This window comes from Nilaparvata lugens, chromosome 4 (genome assembly GCF_014356525.2).
Source record: "Nilaparvata lugens isolate BPH chromosome 4, ASM1435652v1, whole genome shotgun sequence".
NCBI classification, from domain to species: domain Eukaryota; kingdom Metazoa; phylum Arthropoda; class Insecta; order Hemiptera; family Delphacidae; genus Nilaparvata; species Nilaparvata lugens.
Genome location: NC_052507.1, coordinates 18,902,795 through 18,923,869, shown reverse-complemented (window position 1 = coordinate 18,923,869; position 21,075 = coordinate 18,902,795). Strand labels below are relative to the sequence as shown.

Below are 21,075 nucleotides of genomic sequence, written 5' to 3'. Positions count from 1 at the left end.
ACAGTATAATCAGAATATGAGTTAACAGTAATGTCTTTATTATGGCTTCTACTAAAGCTTTATACAGGACAGTGCAAACAAAAGAACTGCCTGCATTAAGTGCAAGACATGTTCATCAAGAAATGTACATCCAATAATTGATTGCCAAGTTAACTTAAACTCATCCTTGTAAAATAGTAAAAAAGTTTTATTCACGTGTATGAATTTTTCAGTTTTTTCAACACGTTAGTTGATTAAGAAATAATAATGTAACAAATAACATGTATTGCTTAAAGTTTTAATTAATACCGTGCAACCATTCAATTGTTACTGCTGAAGACAGAATGATACCGTATCAATTATAGCCAAATTTGAAATAATTAAAGCTTATAAAATATTTAACTGTTAGTACGGTAGCTTTACATTACCTCCAAGTGAACACCTAATCACTGTCAAACAACAAACACAATAAATCTCTATGAGCCTGTGGACTGTAATTGATCGAATATGTTTTTATAGATTTTCCTGGTTCACATCCAGTCAACAGTGATTAGGCCTAAAGTAAGAATTAAAAATTACCAGTTAAAAAATGTGTATAATTACCTTGCCTCCTAACGCGATTATTAACGTTTATTTCGGTATTATCACTGTAGGATATCGTAATGAGCGATAACACTGCTATCACATGGAAGGTGAGACCCATTTTCCTGTAAAAAACAGATTTTTTGTTGATAAAGAAAGAAAATTTTGTAATTTAACAGAAATAAATTCTTGAGGAATGTTTTCATAAGATGATTGTAAATTATGAATTACCGGTACTCAAATATAAATATTTCGAATGAAAAAGATTAAGCTGTACGGTACTGAATAAGTTTGAAGGTTTTCAGAAAGGAAACTGATTCAATCAATCAGACGCAGTATGGAATTATAAACATCACTATGTGTAATCAGAAGAAAGACTTGAGGATAATCAATAATTTTATTTCGGACAAAATGACTCAGATCATAATATCATGAAGAGTTTTTCTGTTTCCCTCTGAAATAAAAACACACTAGTCCAAGTTTAAGATTACTAAAAAAGAGGAAATGCTGAGTTGTTTGCTTGGTCGAAAGGGGAATTACCTATTGCCAAAGTCAAGGACAACAAGAGAGTCGACTGTCTTCTTCTTCTTCAGCTTATTATACAAATCTTGACTAGGCTTGTTTTGTTTTCTCTCCGATTCCATTATTATATCCACTGTAATTCACATTTTGTTGCCTACAGCCGGAAAATTGGACTTCCCAAATGTTGGTTGAGAATTGAGAAATTTATACAAACAAACGTAAACAATATCTACAGTCTGAACAGCCCAAAATATCATCGATTAACCCATTCGTACGCGACTGAAATGTTTATCTAATTCCACTAAATAACAGATCTTCAATTAACTATTCCTTCAAAGGCAATCAAATTAGTAGTCCATTAAGGCTACCATAGCAAGCATAAACCTTACAATAATGTCCATTTGTCCAATACTGTATTTGAAAGAGTCCAGTCAAGTATTGGACAAGTAATGATAATTCTTCTATTTAATCGAACTTGTTCTCACTATCAAATTATAATGATAGAAACAAATTGACGCAGATTTTTGAACTATTCAAATTTTGTCCAATGCATACGGTGCATTTTTTTATAACCATTCCGATGAATATCAACATAAAAATGAAAATCATGTATAAATAGGAAATAGAGTATAGCGAACCGTACCAACCGTACTCTCTGTTACACACGTATTCACTGATCTTTGATTAAGTTTGACAAATAGTATTGTATTTGATATACGAGAACATTATTTTGATATATAAAACGGTATGAAATATAGGTCTATCTGTTGGTCATTAAATCACGAAGATAAAATGTAAAGAATGAATCTCGGAATGAAGTTCAATAACCTTAATCTTTGTATGAAACCCCCAGGAGTACTATTATACAAGAAAAACATTGTAAAACACGAGAAGAAAGAACGCTAGAGTCGCCCTTGGCAAAAGTCTATATTTAGGCTGTTGTATACATCGATTTCTGATTGAGAACAAACAATAAGAAACAGCCAAGAGGCATCTAGGGAAACATAAAATGATCTATCATTGTCGGAATGAATATTAAGCAGTACTTAAGTCTAAAGGAAGAGGTTATTGTTGACTCATTTTTGATAACCCATTATTCAACATTTTCGTAAGTAATAGCACAGACAACCACGGTAAAAGGCTATAGGCCTATGAGTGAATTGAAAAAAAACATGTTTGATGTTTCTTAATTGCTATTAATCAAATTTTTTTTATTGACTTTGTTTACTGACATTTTTTACCTTTGAATTCTCCATTCAACTACAGCTAATGAAGTATTAGTCCATAGATAATACGTAGCTTACCGTACGCTTTATTCTTTTATCCATGATTCTAGTTGTTAGCCCCACAGCAAGAAGCAGGATGAGGGATGCAACCTGCCTTACACTCAACATATATATAGAATCAATGTTGGCCTTTATAAACGTCAATATAGCATCATAAAGAAAACCTACTCTCTTATATCATTTTATGACAGTATCCTCTATATTATATCGCATCTACACCTACATTTCTTACAGTATAGGCTACATAATACACTGTAAACTGTATAATATACCCTACTGTATCTATTATATTATCTAAGAGCTAAATTGATTTAGAAAACCAAAAATATGTGATCAACTTTGGATTATTCAATTGAATCTCAATTGCCATTTGAAGAAGACTTTTCATTAGGAATTGAATAGAATTATTTCCGAATGTCATGAAGATTTCAGTTGTCAAGTTCTCTGTTCATCATGTTTTCAGTTTGTTCTGTTTTCAGTACATCAAGCTTTCAGTTTATCAAGTTATCAGTAGGCCTACAGTACGTCAAATTTTAATTGCCTTAAGTTCTCATTTCATCAGATTTTCAATTTGACAAGTTTTCAGTTCATCAAGTTTTTAGTAAATCAAGTACTCAGTACATCAAGTATTCAGTACCTACGGTACGTCAAGTTTTCAGTTTGATATTATGCTATCAGTTTGCCACGTTTTCAACTTTTCCGAGTTCTTATTTCGTCAAATTTGCAATTTGTCAAGTTTTCAGTACTTCGACTAGAAACGTCAAGTTTTCAGTTTATCAGATTCTCAGTTTCTCATGATTTCAGTTCATGTTTTCGGTGCGTCAAGTTTTCAATTCATAAATCTCGAACGCTTCAAGTTCTCGACTAGATCTCGAACTTGAAAACTGCGATCTCGAGTCGGCAAACTCAAACTTTCCGTCCAAGATGCTAAAATACTATTGTTGTCAGGTTCTGAGTTTGAACTCTCATGATTCAATTACCTAGTAATTTCTCAGTAGATTAGGCTTGACCTTCAATCAATTTTCATGACAATATTATTTTCCTTATTTTTCCATTCTCCGCTATCTTTAGTTTCTATAATACGGTAGCCTACACTAAACTATTTGAAAAAATCTGGTCTCTATAAATCTGGTCTACACAAGAGATAATAGTGTATAGGGATATTAGATTATTAGTGTATAGTTCTTGATAATTACAACGGTTTTTTATACAAGTAGTCTCATCATGAACATTCCAAAACCCTTCCAGAAATAATTTACGGATCTCTTCTATAATATTAGTTGACTATTGATAGCTTGTAAAAATACAGTAGGTATATTAGGCTCTATAGTTTCTTGAAAAATGAAAGCAAATTATAAGTGTAAGCTATAATAACAAATTATAACCCTATAAATTGTTTGCATGATTGTTTATGAATTATCTGTAGAAGTGTATAGGAAGGCATTTATATATTGTCGATAAAATAGTTATAATAATGCATTCTAGTTATATAGAAAGGAATAGCTAGAGCTACGGTAGGTAGTCTACTTTTGACATTCCCTGATGTCATACTATTCCTTATTTTTGTTAATGTGTAGGTCTAATCGTGTAAAAAGTGAGAGGAGTGAGACGGATTTAGTAGAATTATATGAAAGATTAGCAAACTTCCATTAAAATGTATTATAAGGAATGTTCTCTTCCCAGAGAGCTGCTCACAGAACATCGAATCTGATTCAATCAATTCGAGGAATTACCATTATTTGTACCGTAGTGGACTTACAAAGTCTCACATAGGCTGGTTTTCCAATAACAACTGTGGGATAATGCTTCAATTATCTTGTCTACTCGTTTCTCAAACACTCTTGCCTTCGTACAAGAACCAGTTCGTTTTAAAATAATCCACGTGTTTACTACGTGATACAATTGATTTAATCTGAGATTATACGGAAATTAGTGACGAAGTCATAGCTTGCACATGGCTACCAGTGTTGTAGCTGTGGAATAATAATGATAAAAATAACTCCTGCTTCTGAATCAAATAACATCCAAGTATGATATTATTATCTGCTACGATTTTCATACTCTCTCAGTGAAAACTTGAACGCAGTGAAACGTCTAAACCACAGTTTATTGAAGTAAACAGGATTCGTAGACAGGAAATCGAAGTAGACATGAACCAAATAAAACAAAACCTTTGATTCATTATTCAAACCTCAACTTAAATAGAATATTATTTCAGATACAGTTTTTGGTGAGATGTTGTGATATCTATCCATAATAAAAACACTGGGATGTTGTCAGAAATATAACCAATTTATTGTAAAATTACATGCAAAACAAAATTTGTTGGTTCATCACGGTTACACTCGACGTTTCTCGTAAGACAAGAACGTGAAAATATCTCGTAAAGATAAGAATTTCCCCAACTCAGAAAAACATCATGAATGAATAATATCTTGAGAATTGTAATAATAAAACTCATTTGATTTTGCTAATGGATAGCCAAGTAAGCTATATTCAACTATAATGATAAAGTGACTGATGGTAACTATAAAGTAAATAGCTCTATGTGAATAAATGTTTGAATTGAGGGAAGCCTGGGCTAAGGAAAGGCCATGTTTCAGTAACATACATAATTTTGTAATCGACCTTTGGAAATATATTATGAGATACATTACTGTAATACTATGAGCAGCCTTCGATAAGCCTGTTGGAATAAATCTGCTGTCCTACTGTGCTAATGCCAATTGGCTGCTATTCACATTCATCAATCCTTATCGCTTATCTGTTTCCAGTCTCATGCTCCACAAATCTAAGCCAATGTCACAAAACTTACTACAAGCTCCACAGATTTGTTTCCTCCAACCTCAATTCACATGTCAAAAAACCTATTTTTCCCTATTTCCTTGTAATGTAATGTTTCAAGTGAAATTGACGATTTAAGTCTGAACGACTTATTCTTTGAGCAATGATATCATAGATGTCATGATCAGGCTCTCTCCACTTAAAATTTTACAAGCTGATCCTTATTATTTTATACGATTTTTGCAAAATAAATGACAGCCACTCTCACTGTAAACCGGGCCAAATCGATCAAATCAACCGGACCAAATATTTACTTGCGAATAGCTCACTGTAAAAAGTTGCAAAAGAGATTTTTCATTGTAATATGTAATAGAAGCGGAAGAGCCCTGACTGGTTGTTGTGTTACATTATAATAAGACTGATTTGTTTACGTGTTCAACGAATCTAGAAATCACGAAATAATGACAATAATTCTTTTAGCGTCTTCCAGACATCCCGTAGCTACAACACTCTAGAGTGGCGCACCTTGTAGGCTTCATATGTAAATATTAACTCGAATCCAGTCTTACAAAATGCAAGAGAGCTATCTCAAATGAAACATCTACGGTACAGGATAACAAAATAGCCGAGATCAAAGATAAATAAAACGAAATGCTAATGGTGCAGATAGATTAGCGAACTGGTTTGCCAAGACGTGAGTTTGAGGTCAAAACTGGTAGCTCAGTCTGCACTTTTAAACTAATGAGCTGGTTTCTAAACTACACGATTCAAGCATAAGGAAAGTTCCAAAGCATGAAGATGAACCAAGAGTTCCCAGATTTCTTGTTCTCATGAGAATAATGAGGCGAAATTTGATTATTATTTTGTTTTCAAGGTGAAATTGTATTAAATTTGATAAGCGTTAGAGTAGAGTGTTGATTAATCCTATTTGATATATTGATAAGATTAAAATTTATGGCAATCTATATAAAAGAAGACCCAATTGTTAAGCCGTGTCCACACTGAACAAATGTTCGACATACATGTTCGGCAAACATGTTTGTTGAGGAGTTCAGGGACAAACGTTTTTAAACGTTTGGACAGTCATTGTTTGTCAAACCCAAAAATTACTGTTTTTCCAAGCATTTTCTGGTTTTGACAGCTGTAAAACAATTTTGTAAAACATAAAACCTGTTCTTCCCACTTACAAATATTTTGTTTGGCCACACTGACCACAGGCAAACATTGTTTGTCAAACATAATAAAATTTGCCCAAACTTTTTCCACAAACATGTTTGTCGAACATGTGGACACGGCTTTATAGACTGATATAACATCCCACATCTGATTTGCAGTAATAGTTAAACATTTTTGCATTATTTTCTTAGAAAGAAGGAGGAAACCTCATTTATCTTACTTGTGAATAAATATTGAAAATAGTCAAGACGTAAAGAAGTTATTTCTTATAGAGAATGAGCTTCATATGATAGTAGTTAACAATCTTCATAGCAATTATTTTTGATCGAGACAATTTTCTAGTCGAACATTGCAATCTCGAAGTCCTTGAAATAGCTGATTTGTCTGAGCTAGCCACCTAACAACCAACAGAAGAGTGTTTCTACAGAAAATTGTTGCTTGACCGATGAGGAAAAACAAAATTTATAGGATATCGTGTTTGAAGTTTCAACACATTAATATATTTTCTTCAGAATTCGGTAGTAGCCTACCTACCAGCAAATACCATTGTCTCAAAAATAGACAATCAGATCATTCTTGCTAGCTCCTTTTTGTATTTTGTTTAGGAAAAAGGTGGAAATCGAACCAAAAACTGGTATACTAGCCCAGGTAATGAATGCTCAAAAAAGGGTATAGAGGGAAAAGTCTGCCATGCACTAAGCAAATTGAAGTTCTGTTCTGTAGCAGTATCGATTGCAGTTTTTGTTGGTGGCTTTCTTGATCGCAAGCGGGTTTTATTTGCATTTTCAATATCCTCATGTATTCTCAGGTCTGGGCTATTTGAAATTTTTTCAAATTCTCTGATGAGAGCATTTTACGACGCAGGTTTGGTGGTGGTATGTGGCTTAGAACTGGAAGCCATTCAGTAGGTGTTGATTTGATGACTCCACTAATCATTCTCATTGTATTGTTGAGTTGGGCATCTATTCTGTGTGTGTGAGGACTGTTTAGCCACACAGGTGCACAATATTCAGCAGCAGAAAATACAAGACTCAGAGCTGTTGAGCGCAGGGTTGAAGCTGAAGCCCCCCAGCTAGTTCCACAAAGCTTTTGAACAACATTATTCCTGGTCCTCAACTTTTCCGCTGTTTTTGTTAAGTGGGCTTTGAAGGAGAGAGTTCTATCGAGTGTTACGCCGAGGTATTTAGGAGTGCTGTTATGGAGGAGCAATGTGTTCTCAAATTGAATTTTGAGTTCTTTCTTGGCAAGTTTGTTGTTTAGGTGGAAGCATGAAACCTCTGTCTTGCTGGCGTTTGGCTTCAAGCGCCATTGTCGAAAATATCTTCCAAGTTTTTCCAGATCTTGAGTTAAGACTTCCTCTGCTTCTTCAAATGATTTAGACCCAGTTGCTAGTACCCAATCATCAGCATAGCCAAACTTTTAGACTGAGTCTCTGGCAAGTCAGCAATGTAAAGACTGAAGAGCAAAGGTGCAAGGACTGAGCCTTGTGGCAGGCTCTACCGGACCAAGTATTTACTTGCGAATAGCTCACTGTAAAAAGTTGCAAAAGAGATTTTTCATTGTAATATGTTATAGAAGCGGAAGAGTCCTGACTGGTTGTTGTGTTACATTATAATAAGACTGATTTGTTTACGTGTTCAACGAATCTAGAAATCACGAAATAATGACAATAATTCTTTTAGCGTCTTCCAGACATCCCGTAGCTACAACACTCTCGAGTGGCGCACCTTGTAGGCTACATATGTAAATATTAACTCGAATCCAGTCTTACAAAATGCAAGAGAGCTATCTTAAATGAAACATCTACGGTACAGGATAACAAAATAGCCGAGATCAAAGATAAATAAAACGAAATGCTAATGGCGCAGATAGATTAGCGAACTGGTTTGCCAAGACGTGAGTTTGAGGTCAAAACTGGTAGCTCAGTCTGCACTTAAACTAATGAGCTGGTTTCTAAACTACACGATTCAAGCATAAGGAAAGTTCCAAAGCATGAAGATGAACCAAGAGTTCCCAGATTTCTTGTTCTCATGAGAATAATGAGGCGAAATTTGATTATTATTTTGTTTTCAAGGTGAAATTGCATTAAATTTGATAAGCGTTAGAGTAGAGTGTTGATTAATCCTATTTGATATATTGATAAGATTAAAATTTATGGCAATCTATATAAAAGAAGACCCAATTGTTAAGCCGTGTCCACACTGAACAAATGTTCGACATACATGTTCGGCAAACATGTTTGTTGAGGAGTTCAGGGACAAACGTTTTAAAACGTTTGGACAGTCATTGTTTGTCAAACAAAAAATTAGGTACTGTTTTTCCAAGCATTTTCTGTTTTGACAGCTGTAAAACAGTTGTAAAACATAAAACCTGTTCTTCCCACTTACAAAAATTTTGTTTGGCCACACTGACCACAGGCAAACATTGTTTGTCAAACATAATAAAATTTGCCCAAACTTTTTCTACAAACATGTTTGTAGAACATGTGGACACGGCTTTATAGACTGATAACATCCCACATCTGATTTTCAGTAATAGTTGAACATTTTTGTATTATTTTCTTAGAAAGAAGGAGGAAACTTCATTTATCTTACTTGTGAATAAATATTGAAAATAGTGAAGACGTAAAGAAGTTATTTCTTGTAGAGAACGAGCTTCATATGATAGTAGTTAACAATCTTCATAACAATTATTTTTGATCGAGACAATTTTCTAGTCGAACATTGCAATCTCGAAGTCCTTGAAATAGCTGATTTGTCTGAGCTAGCCACCTAACAACCAACAGAAGAGTGTTTCTACAGAAAATTGTTGCTTGACCGATGAGGAAAAACAAAATTTATAGGATATCGTGTTTGAAGTTTCAACACATTAATATATTTTCTTCAGAATTCGGTAGTAGCCTACCTACCAGCAAATACCATTGTCTCAAAAATAGACAATCAGATCATTCTTGCTAGCTCCTTTTTGTATTTTGTTTAGGAAAAAGGTGGAAATCGAACCAAAAACTGGTATATTAGCCCAGGTAATGAATGCTCAAAAAAGGGTATAGAGGGAAAAGTCTGGAAGACAATTATTGATCCCGCAGTTCTGTTTAGGGTAGTGAGGAGGTAACCATAACAAAAGTCACCACCTCTATCCCCTGAGCTAAGGGGGTGGGGGTAGTTCAAAGGTACCATTTTTTGGTTTCTCGCATATAACTCGAAAATTATGCATTTCACAGACATGACTATTCTATAAAAAATTAAAGCTTACATAATTTCCTACAATATTGATCCAACAACTTTCTCTATATCTCTTTCACTTTTCGATATATCCGCTCTAAAAGATGTGACATTTTTGAAAAAAAACACATTTTCCTTCAATTTTTTGCTATTTTTGCTCTTATAACTTTTTGAATATCAATGGGAAAATTCCATGCTGATCATGAGCTTATTCCCTTCAATTTTATGTATAATTTCACAAGTTTACGCACATCCCCACGACTGTTGCAGCAGCTTCAGTGTTGAGTGTGAGATCTTCAGTTATGCAAAAATAGACCAATTGACAAAGGAATTTGGAGAGAATGTTTTGAACACAATTTTTGACTTCGCAGCTTTGTTGAGACCAGATAGGTGGTGAACATATCAAAAGTCCCCATCCCTACCCCTTGTGCTAAAGGGATGAGGGTGGTTTAAAAGTTTCATTTTCAAAGTTTTGCTTACACGCTCATACCTTGAGAACAATGCGTTCAACCGACATAACTAACTATACAAATCTAAAGCGTGATGAATGCTCTACACTTTTTGTTCATTGGAACTTTGTGATATTCCCAATTGTTACTACCCCCACCCCCTTAGCACAGGGGATAGAGGTGGGGACTTTTGATATGTTTACCTCCTCACTACCCTAAACAGAACTGCGGGATCAAAAATTGTCTTCCAGACTTTTCCCTCTTTAACACTTCCTTGACTGGGCTATATCCAAGTTATTAGAATTCAGTAATTAATATTCTAATTAGCTCGGTCACATCCATAGCAGAAAGCAAACTGAATTACGCCAGAATTAACCGGGATACGCCAATCTACTATAGTGCGGTCCACGTTATAATGTCAGTATTTGATTAAAATTGGTGTTGCTATCCTTGTCTATCATTCGGCAAAGCAGATAGCGCTATCCTTCTCTAGCTCCACAACACTACCAGATCGTTATTCAACAATGTAGAAATATAATCTAGCAAGGCAGAGAATCAGCAACGCCGTTCTCGTATCCTTTTTCACTGCCATTATAGCGTGGACCTCACTATAGTCTACGTCAACTCACAAAAAATGAAATATTCATAACACAATATAATTTTAATTTGCTTCTTTGGGAGAATATTGAGGAGTATCGAACCTCTGAAACCATAGACCATACAGAAATTCAATAATTTTATTAATATCCCTATTAACATTACTTCCAAGACCAATTCTATTACTACCGTTACATCAAGTTATATATAAACAAATTTTATAAATAAAAAATTCTATTACCATAGATCATTCCATTCCTCCATGCTATTGCTGGTTACAATGGGTACCCCAATATCATCAGCAAAGCTATAAGTGTGATATTCATGTACAGTAGTTAAGAAGTAAAATAACTGCGTCCTTGAAATTCTTGGGAAGAGGGCTCAAAAATCATTCTTGAGTGGAGCCACAGAGAAGTAAGAGGAAGAGAAGAGGTAAGAGGTAAGAGAAGTAATTCTTTCTACTTTGTGGTGGAGCTTAGATAAAATCAGCAATGTTTAATATAAATACAGGTGAACACCCCTAAATCAAAAAATCATTGATACCCGTTTACAGCAAATTCTAGATGAATTTAAAAGAATCCTTTGGATTCTTAGAGAATAACCTTGAATATTTCATATTATTCTATCAAAAATCTAGTTGCACATAGTAGAGGCTATTAGCTGCAGGACGATTACCTATCATAGAGGAAGAGTAGAGGATGTTATTTATATAGGATGACTCATTCGATGAACTTCAAATTATTTTAAACAATTTGAACTTCAATGCTAACCAGTAGCGGGGAAACCAGTATTTTGCAGATTGCAATATTGTACCTCTAATAATTGTAGTTGACATTGCAGTAACATTATACTATAGTGAGGCCCACGTTATAATGACAGTAGATAAAGATAGGAGAATAGCGATGCCGATTCTCTGCATTAATTAATTATATTTCTACACTGTCAAAAACAAAATTGGCATCGTTGTGGACCTAGAAAAGGATAGTACCACCGGCTTCGTCGAATGTTAGACAAGGATAGCAAAACCAAAGTGGATCAAATACTGTCATTATAACGTGGACCTCACTATAGTAGCTATATCTGATAATTATATTATCGTCTTCGAGTAGCCTATGTTGGCACTTCTAAAGTTGAAATGGATTTTTTTCATTCCAAAAGAACAATATTACGATGATTCAAAACAAAGAAAATTGATCAAAAAGAGATGATGATGTAAAAAATAAGCTCGTACTTTTCATAATAGGTACGGTATACAGAGTATAGAATGTAACATGTATCATACGGTGTATATACCATGCATCATACATAAATAATAATTATTACATATGTTTCTGATATAAATTTCTAAATCGTTTTAATTTTGATTGATATTATGAATAAATACAATTAATAGACTCGAGTAGTGAGTATGTTGACTGAGGTGTAGCACCCTTTAGTCTGCTAGTGCTACCTGGTCGCGGGTTCGAATCCCATCGAATAGGCATGGACGTTTGATCATTCCATAATTCACCCTCGCATTTCCATTATCCACGCACAAGCAGAAAGTTTGGCACATGTGGGCATCATCCGAAATAGAATAAATGTTTTGTTTATTATCACACCATGTTACCAACAGTGACGCCGACAGCTATAGGGGAGGGGATGGACGTGCTACTAGATCTTACGAAAGACAAGACAATCTGAACAAAATTCCCATCAAATTAGATCATAAAAGATTTAATCAAATTAAATTAACTCGAGACATAGATCAATGTCACCGGCTGAATAACGAAACTTTCGAATAATATTTAGACATAAGTTGTTGATATATCAATAGTCAATGGATATAAAAATTACCTATTGTGATAAAAATTAGGTAGGCTAATTTTTATCAATTACCTCCACTTTATCAACTTGTCACCTCTACATCTCTTGTTCACTCTCAAACACGGGTTTCGGGTGCCGGTCAAATCTTTCACGAGTAGGCAATAGCACAGAATACAACAGTTTTCTCTGGCAGTTTTATAGAAGTTTTCTCTGGCAATAGCATTCAGCAATTTGTCGCAGCTATTTGTTTCTGATATCAATGATGTCATTATGAATTACTCAATCCTCAACTCTCAACTCAAGAGTCAAGACAATAATTATTTGGCCTTTATCTATATTAATATTCGGAAGATTGAAATTTAAATTTCCATAAATAAGGGTTGCTCACTGTTGTGGGGAGGGGTTAGGGGGAGGTAGGTACGACGCGTAGACTGCGTCACAGGAATTCATAGGGAGGGGGGACAAGCTCCTATAGTCATTAAACATTCTGTAAGAAAAGTTTTCTCAGTAGCCTTATCTATTGGCTACAAATTAAAGATACCGGTAGTAAGAATTTTAAAGAATGCCAAACTCCAACTCCTCTGAAATTCGAGGAGTTGGTTCGAGTTTGACAAACGGAGTGAAATTCATGAAAAATAATCCTTTATATATTTATACAATTCATTCTAATTTATTGGCTTAGACATTCTCACATTTATATTAAAACAAATCACAAAACTCACCCTGAGTATAATTTTGTCGGAATGTAACTTAGTAATATTGAGATCCTTTTCTTCACGTTGAAGTGAAGCCGTCAAAGACTGGTGGTGCTGAAGAACACTTCTCACGAACACCGAAACTATCACAGAAATAACAGAATAATCACCCGGTTGTGAACCGGGAACGGGGAGCGATGACGTCGTCGCTCACTGCGAGTGTTTGCAACACTGATAGCGAAACCGCAAAAGAAACGCAGCGACCAGCTCTGAAGCTGCAACAGCAATGCTAGCTGACCGGACAAGGTAGGCAATTTTCAACCTGTTGCTGACCTTCGCTTTACATTTACGTAGGATCGCACTCGCTGTTCCTGGAAACCTCTCATCGTTGCTTCTTCATCAGCGATAGTCTGCTGCTTCAGCTTGTATCACTCCTTTCATCTCTACCGCTCGTCTCCCCTTTCATAATAATTCATCTACCTGAGGCATGAGTCAATGCAGTACTTGGAATCCAATCCAGAAATCACACCATCTCTCCACCTGCATATTTTATCACACCTAGAAAAGTTCAAATTCTTGCATTTGACACCTAGGGAATCCCCTCGTTCTCAAAATGATATTTTATCTAGCTGAAAATTGCAGGATGCAGGAATTCCCAACTCGAATTGAATCTTGGTTCTTAAAACAGTTTAGACTTGTAGAGCATTCACTTATTATGCATTATTCTTGAAACTTGAAACCGTTTAGATTAATTCCAATAGTTGGTACATAATTCACTTATAGGCCTTGTGTGTATGCTACGAAGGTTTCCTGATATTAGTTCTAAATTAGTGCTGCATTCTTAAATGCAGTATCATACCGGAAATTCCTATAATGTATGAATGTAGGATTCAGGAGATTAGGAGAGTAAGACCAAGTTACCTACCTATTGACGGTAAACAGTATGAATAACACCAAAGAGGATAGGAAGTTTAAATAATTCAATATAGGCAATGGATTCTATATTCTCCATGATAAAACAGAAGCCCCCGAGAACGAATCATAATATAATTCTATTTCTGATGTTCATATACTCATCGTAATTATATTTCAGAAAAGCCAATGAAGGTTAACAAACTTGAACGGCGGTGTAAACAATATCTGTCCAAGTTCAGATATATACTCTGATAATTAATTCATTTCAAAATTATGGCAGTAGATGAACACAGTCACAGGCTTTTGCCTAAAATCTTTATCCACCTGAATAAGAACAATAGTTAAAATATAGAAGACGAGTTTTACTGGCGAAAATATTGGTTGAGAAAGAAACAAATTTCTATTAGAAAAAGATCTTCAATCAAAACTGGAAGTTTCAAGATATGCTCAGAAAAACCTTTTGAATAAAATACTGGATATAGTAATCTCGTGTAGTAGACTCGCTTCTGTCACCATTTTAGAGAGACTATAAATTTTTAACATTATAGCCAGCACAACAGGATTACAGATTCCTTACACTCTACAATAGAGTTGAAAAGAGCTGTAAAGAGCTGAAAAATTGTATCGCATTCAACGTATTAGGTTTATTCTAGACTCATTGTTTATGTTTCTGATTTGATTCGAGGATCCAAAGGTTCAAAGTACCCCACACGTCAACCGAAGCTTATTGTGTTCCCAAGTAGTATGCTATTTAGGCAAACCAAAACCCGTGTTCTTTAAAAGAGCCAAGAGTTTTTACCTAAACTAACAACCCATTCATCACCTGGTTGCTTGTTGCAATCCAGTGTGATATGCTTGGCAGTCTCTTCAGACTGATTAGTCCTCGTGACCTACGTGAGCTCCACTCCTTCTTTGAAGGCCCTACCGCTGAGGTAGGGGTGGCCAAGTTGCCTCTAGGGCGCCCGGCCACCCTTGACTCAGCCTCTTGACTCATATTTGTGCCTGGAGTTTCACCCATCTCTGGTCTCTTGGGTTTTTGTTTTTGCTCCCCCCCCCCTGAAACTCTGCAGGGTCAAAAGCCTCACCTCTCCCAAGAAGTTTTGCCTGAATGGCCGCCCTTCTTTGAGCAGTGGTGAGGTTTGGTCACTCCACCCAAAACTCGTGACCTACGTGAGTTCCACTCCTGGTCTTTTAGTAGGTCCTTCCGCTGAGAGAGGGGATGCCAAACTACCTCAAGAGAGCCTGGCGCCCGGCCACCCTCGACTCAGCCTCTTGACCCACATTTGTGCCTGAATGGCCGCCCTTCTTTGAGCAGTGGTGAGTTTTGGCCTCTCCACCCACAAACTCGTGACCTACGTGAGTTCCACTCCTGACTTCTTTGTAGTTTCATCCATCTCTGGTCTCTTGGGTTTCTATTTTTGCCCCTCTGAAACTGCCCTGATGGGTCGGATCTCGTGACTTTGAAGGCAAGGCAACTTCTGGAGTTGCCTTGGGGTCCCTTTTAGTCGCCTCCTACGACAAGCAGGGATACTGTGGGTGAATTCTGGTTTCCAACACATTCTTGAGTACGATGTTCGACTCAAAGCTCCCCCAACCCACAGGTGCCTTCTAGACTTATCCATCCATTGTATAAATAATTATAAATGATAGTTTAGAGATATTTGTTTGGTTTTTGATTATAGAAAGTATTAGATCAGTTGCCAGAAGTAAAACAAATATAATATGCTCATATATAGCCCTATTGAGAACTAACAGATTCAATTTTCAATGCCAGTAAACTAAAAATAGGTACCTACTTCTATTTCAATGTTTTGAAATATTTGCATAAAGAAGATTCAAAGTCTGTCACTTTAGTCACTTAACGACAGGACATTTGCCAAGTGCAACTTAATGTAAGAGGAATTTACTTGAATAATCATGATATAAACTGAATGATGAAATCTAGAAAATAAATCACTCAGAGGATTCAGCATACGAAACACAACGGTTGGTATATTGCCAGATATTCTTAGTGCTAAAAAGTAATGAAATCTCCATTATTTTATTTATTGGCTATCATCACTTGCAGCCTAAATTTCCATCAAACCATGAAAAAATACTACATATATAATAGGTACTGGCATATTGGTTTTCTTCAATTTCATGAAATATTCATTAATCTAATCTCTAATGTTTTGGTAATCTCTAACTTTAATGTTTTGGAATTTATGGTGCTTTTCGAGGTTTTCACATGTAACTTAAACTGTTTAAAAGTAGGAGGAGTATGGTACACACAATAAGACTTATACCAAAAAATTAATGATTTTTTCCATTGTTTATTGAGAACTGAATGAATAACGTACTACACAATTATATAACTTCTTCATTCTGAAAACGATCATGTAGAGATGATCGTATATTTTACTGTTGATGAATTGTGATGCAATGAATTCAAAGCAAGTTACAATGATTTATTGTTCTCACTTCATCAATATTTTATTGCGTTCTGAAGCTACAGTAGGCCTACTACAAAGTTCACAATAAATTATGTACTAAAGTGTGGAAAAATTTTAGTCTTCTTACCTTGACCATTGAATTATAGTAGTAAATAATTTATTTATAACGTACGTTATAAATTCCTTCGTAGGTAGTAATAATAAGGATGTTTACATTGTCAAGATACTTCTAATGTAGAAGAAGTATAGTTCCGGATCTTGGATTCTTTGTCATATCTGACACCAATACAATCTCTAAATCTCTCCAAAGCCAAGGATGAGCTCCCCCTCAAATATTTCAAATCTAGTACTAGCCGCCCCACAAATAAGGCACTCTCGCAAAAAAAGATGTCGTCAGTACAGCCTGCTGACTTTTTTGGGCCCCGTTTTTATAATAATGCTGTAATGAATTAGTAAAAATAATTTTTTGATATAGATAGAAGGGGGAGAAAGAGATAGTGGAATATCAGGAAGCTTGAATCTTTCTCAGTAACCAGTAATACCCAGTAACGTAACTCAACTGTACTATAACTGAACCACTATCCTATGAATTTTTTCTAATTAGAATCTACTTAAATATTTCATAATAAAGAATTATTAATCGAGGTAACTGGTCTTAGTATTAGAGGGCATGCCCTCTATTATATTTTGTTTGGTTGTTTGGTATTATATTTATTATTTGTAATTTAATGGTAGGCTATTTTTTCCTTGTCACTATAAACGTGTTTATTCCATTTCAATAATGGTACCCTACAATAAACTACAGACTACTACCCGGAATAAAGCATATATTTATATTATCATTAGGCCGCCTTGGAAAATAATAACTTGCAATAGGAAGTGCCAATATTGTTCAAGATTTCATGGAAAATAAAAGTCTACCGGTAATTTAAAATAAATATAAATCTATTTGCGGAACAATTGAAACAGGCTACAGATGCTATACTACCAGATAAAGAGAACGTTTCTTGGATTATTCACTTGAGGACAGGCATAGACCTACTCTTATTAGCCACAATTTAGAGTTTTCAATAGGGTTTAGAGTTTCCTCCTCTACAAAAATTAAAAAGAATTACTAGAATTTCGAATACTGATACATTTGAATAAATTCATCGACTATAAATAAAACAGAAGCCGATGATTAACGCTTGAAGATGTTGAGTTGTCAATATATACTGTGTTCAAATGAGTTGCTAATTGAATTAGTAGCTGCAAGCTACAATCCACTCTATCTTTGCTTCGAAATCCATGAAGAATCTTGGAATGAAATGATTCACATTTCCTCTCAGATCAAGATCATTACTCACTTTCAGCTTATCGATTCTACTTTGAATTGATTCCAGCGCAGATAAAAAAACAGCACATGCATTCCATTTGATACTATAAGACTGATGTAAATTGGTTTCTACAAAACTTGAACTTCATTGAATTAATTTCTGAGAGGAATAAAGAGAAACATAATTTATTATTGAGTAAATTATCATACACAATTTTTTAAAACTTTGTTGTTTCTGTATAGGAATACTTGTAATATAAATAGAAATAAAAATAAAACTCTCAGTACCCTTTCTTGAATTATTTCATCACAACATGTTTCAACATTGATGCCATTTTCAAGTCAATAGAAATACTTGAAAATAGCATCAATGTTGAAACATGTTGTGATAAAATAATTCAAGAAAGTATACTGAGAGTTTTATTTTTATTTCTTTGTTGTTTAATTTATTTACCCGCCTTTTTTCCAAGTCAGGGAGTGACATTTTCAGACTCCTCAGGAAGAAGACTCACGTCCTGTATCCTGAGTAAGGTGTTAGGGGATGCAAGAAAGGATGGTAAAACGGTTGTCACTCCTAGCAAACAATGAGTGAAGACTTTCTTCAACAAAGTTTCCAAAAATATTCTACAGGAGGAAATGGAAGTGGATCAACAACACCTTAAATAAATTCTTATGAAGGTTTTATTGCAGTAACCCCAGTACTCGTCATTATATACGAATAAATAAATAGTGAACAATAAAATTACAAATTAATAAGGTGGATAAAAAACATCTAAAACTAAATTCAGTACGTAGGGGAAACTTATATGTAAATGAATGATATTATATTGCATTTACTCAGCAAATTAGCGATGTAAAAATAATATATTATAATAACTCACTGTATTATGAAACGTAAATACAAAGCATGAAATAATCAATAATTATTCTCTCAGTTATCATTATTTTAGAAGCAGGAGACTTCGTAGTAAGTTAGTTGATTTATTTGGGTTTTCGTTAATATTTTATTTTTAGGCGAGGGATAAATCTTATTTAATGAAGTACATTCAGGGGAATAGTCATAAATAGAATAACTTTATTGTTACAAATACTTGTCGCTCAATGATATTTTTCTGGATTTTTAGTCCGATTCAAATGTTGGATTGAATCCAGTCGACGAACTCGGTTACCCGAGTGTATACTCCGGGGAATCCAGGCTCTGCACATTTGTGGCCATAAGAAACGACGCCAAACAAGTAAAAGTTTTGTTTAATTGGAATCATCAGAGGTCCACCTGAGTCGCCCTGCAACAAATAAGTCATCAATTAAACATCCAAACTCATTCCATAACTTCTATTATTTTTTTCTATTATTGTATTAAAACTTGAAAGTATATTCATCATGACCAATGGTCACTGACCAATCATTAATTTTTCTATTAATTTATCATTCAATTTAATAATTATTTATTCACCTTGTTATTTATATTTCGTTTATCTGATCACACTACTGAAAACGTGATCAGTTTAATTTCCAAGATACGATTTAATTTCTACTTATATGTTATGTAATTTGAGGAGGGAATAAAATTCATTAATTCTTTTTTTATACTAAAGTTTTTCAGTGAAGTCCTTTATCTTTCTATAAAAGATAATAACACTACGGCATTCTTCACAGTCATTGCACTTGCTTCTATTATAAAATATTTTCTCATCAATGGGCCTTTATAATATTTATATTTTCCACTTCACTAGCACTACACGAACTCAAAGGCCTCTTCAAAACTTCAGTCGCCTTGAGAGTTGAGTGTTGTTCCGCAGTTGGATACTGGCAGAGATTTTTCAATGATTTAGTGAAACAATATCATAAATAAATATTCGTGTGGTTTTTAGTTGGTGAGGACTGAAAAGTCCTTTACGGGAAAGTCTCACCTAGCAAAAAATATTATAATTTTAAGTATTAAAAATATCCAATAAATTTTACTATTGAGATGTAGAAATTCTCGAATAATGCTTTAAATGTTTCTGAAAATGTGCCTGTGTTTCTTAGTGAAATTTCGTGAGGAATGGTAGATTTAACAAAAATTGAGTTATTCTCTACTGGTACAATATTTTTAAAAACTGAAAAAAGAATTGATTTGTACAGAAGACTCTTGATTACTTGATGGTAATATCTTAAATATAAATATAAATTTAAATATTGGTAACTACAAGCTTAATCAACAATATTTGATATAGTAAGTATCAACTTATTCTATATTACTCCTTATTAATATGTTCCTTTGATTAATATGTAGACTTCACATAATAGCCTCATTATCTCACCAGTTTTACGAACATTTATACTTTCTTATAGCATTGAGACTCTTTTATAATGCCTTATAGTACTTATCAATAATGCATTGACTCACGAAACAAGAGGAATTCGGTTTATGATTGAATAAATTCGAAAAATACCTGACAAGAATCAGTTGCCTCTCCTCCAGCACACAAAACACTGTCATCAATGGAGATGCCAGCTTTATTTCCAAGCCTAGCGTAAGCTGCAGCGCAGTCTCGATTTGACTTGACATTCACCTGCGCTTCGTACAGTTGTGACGGATATGACAAATTTGATTCTGAAAAGATGATATCATCAGTAACATGTTTTCTCATTAGAGTAGGCTATACAGACAGATTTAATTGCAAAATAGTATAGACACTGCACATATTACATGTTTGTATTTTCTGAAGTATTTCGTCGCTTTTCCGCTTTTCCCTGAGGTTATGCCCACATGAGTTCTAGACTTGTGTGTGGTTGATAAGGCGGATGATAATAAAAGCTCAATGGACCCACAATTTTAGGTGGGTTTCGAACTACCCAAGGATCGAATTATTGAGAATCAATGATGCTTCTCAATCAATTTACACATTTCAATTGAATTTTGGATTTTAATAAGAAAGTCTGAATCGATGATTTTGAATATCAGAGTCTCTACTCTTCGGTTTACTTCAGAATCATGTACAAAATTTATTGGAATCTAGAACCAACTTATTAAGTAGATCTTTCCATCGATTTCAAAAAGGAAAGGAAAATTAAATGTTTCGAGCTACGTATACATTTTATTCCAATTTTCTCTATTCATTTTTCACTCTAATGAAGCTAACTTCATATTCCACCCTTATTTTCCAATCATTTTGGAGATGTGAAGGGATTTCATACTCCAATACATTTCTCATCCTCTCAGAATTATTTCTTCTAACGGTTCTCCAGTGGGTTTTGTGTTTCTAGAGAGTTCTACCAGCCTTCCAGAAAACTACTCTGAGTGATGAAATTTAATTCAGTAAGTTTTGAA

General features: G+C 34.4%; 1 protein-coding gene across 1 annotated transcript in view; it reads right to left on the bottom strand.

Moving 5' to 3' along the window:
- LOC111047866 overlaps positions 1-21,075 on the bottom strand; it is a 42,214-nt gene that overhangs the window by 9,784 nt on the left and 11,355 nt on the right. Inside the window, exons 7-10 of the mRNA XM_039425698.1 lie at positions 20,198-20,358; positions 18,896-19,045; positions 13,125-13,174; positions 583-686 (exon numbers count right to left, since the gene is read on the bottom strand). Of these exons, the coding sequence (XP_039281632.1) occupies positions 583-686; positions 13,125-13,174; positions 18,896-19,045; positions 20,198-20,358 (465 nt within the window). The remainder of the gene's footprint in view (positions 1-582; positions 687-13,124; positions 13,175-18,895; positions 19,046-20,197; positions 20,359-21,075) is intronic.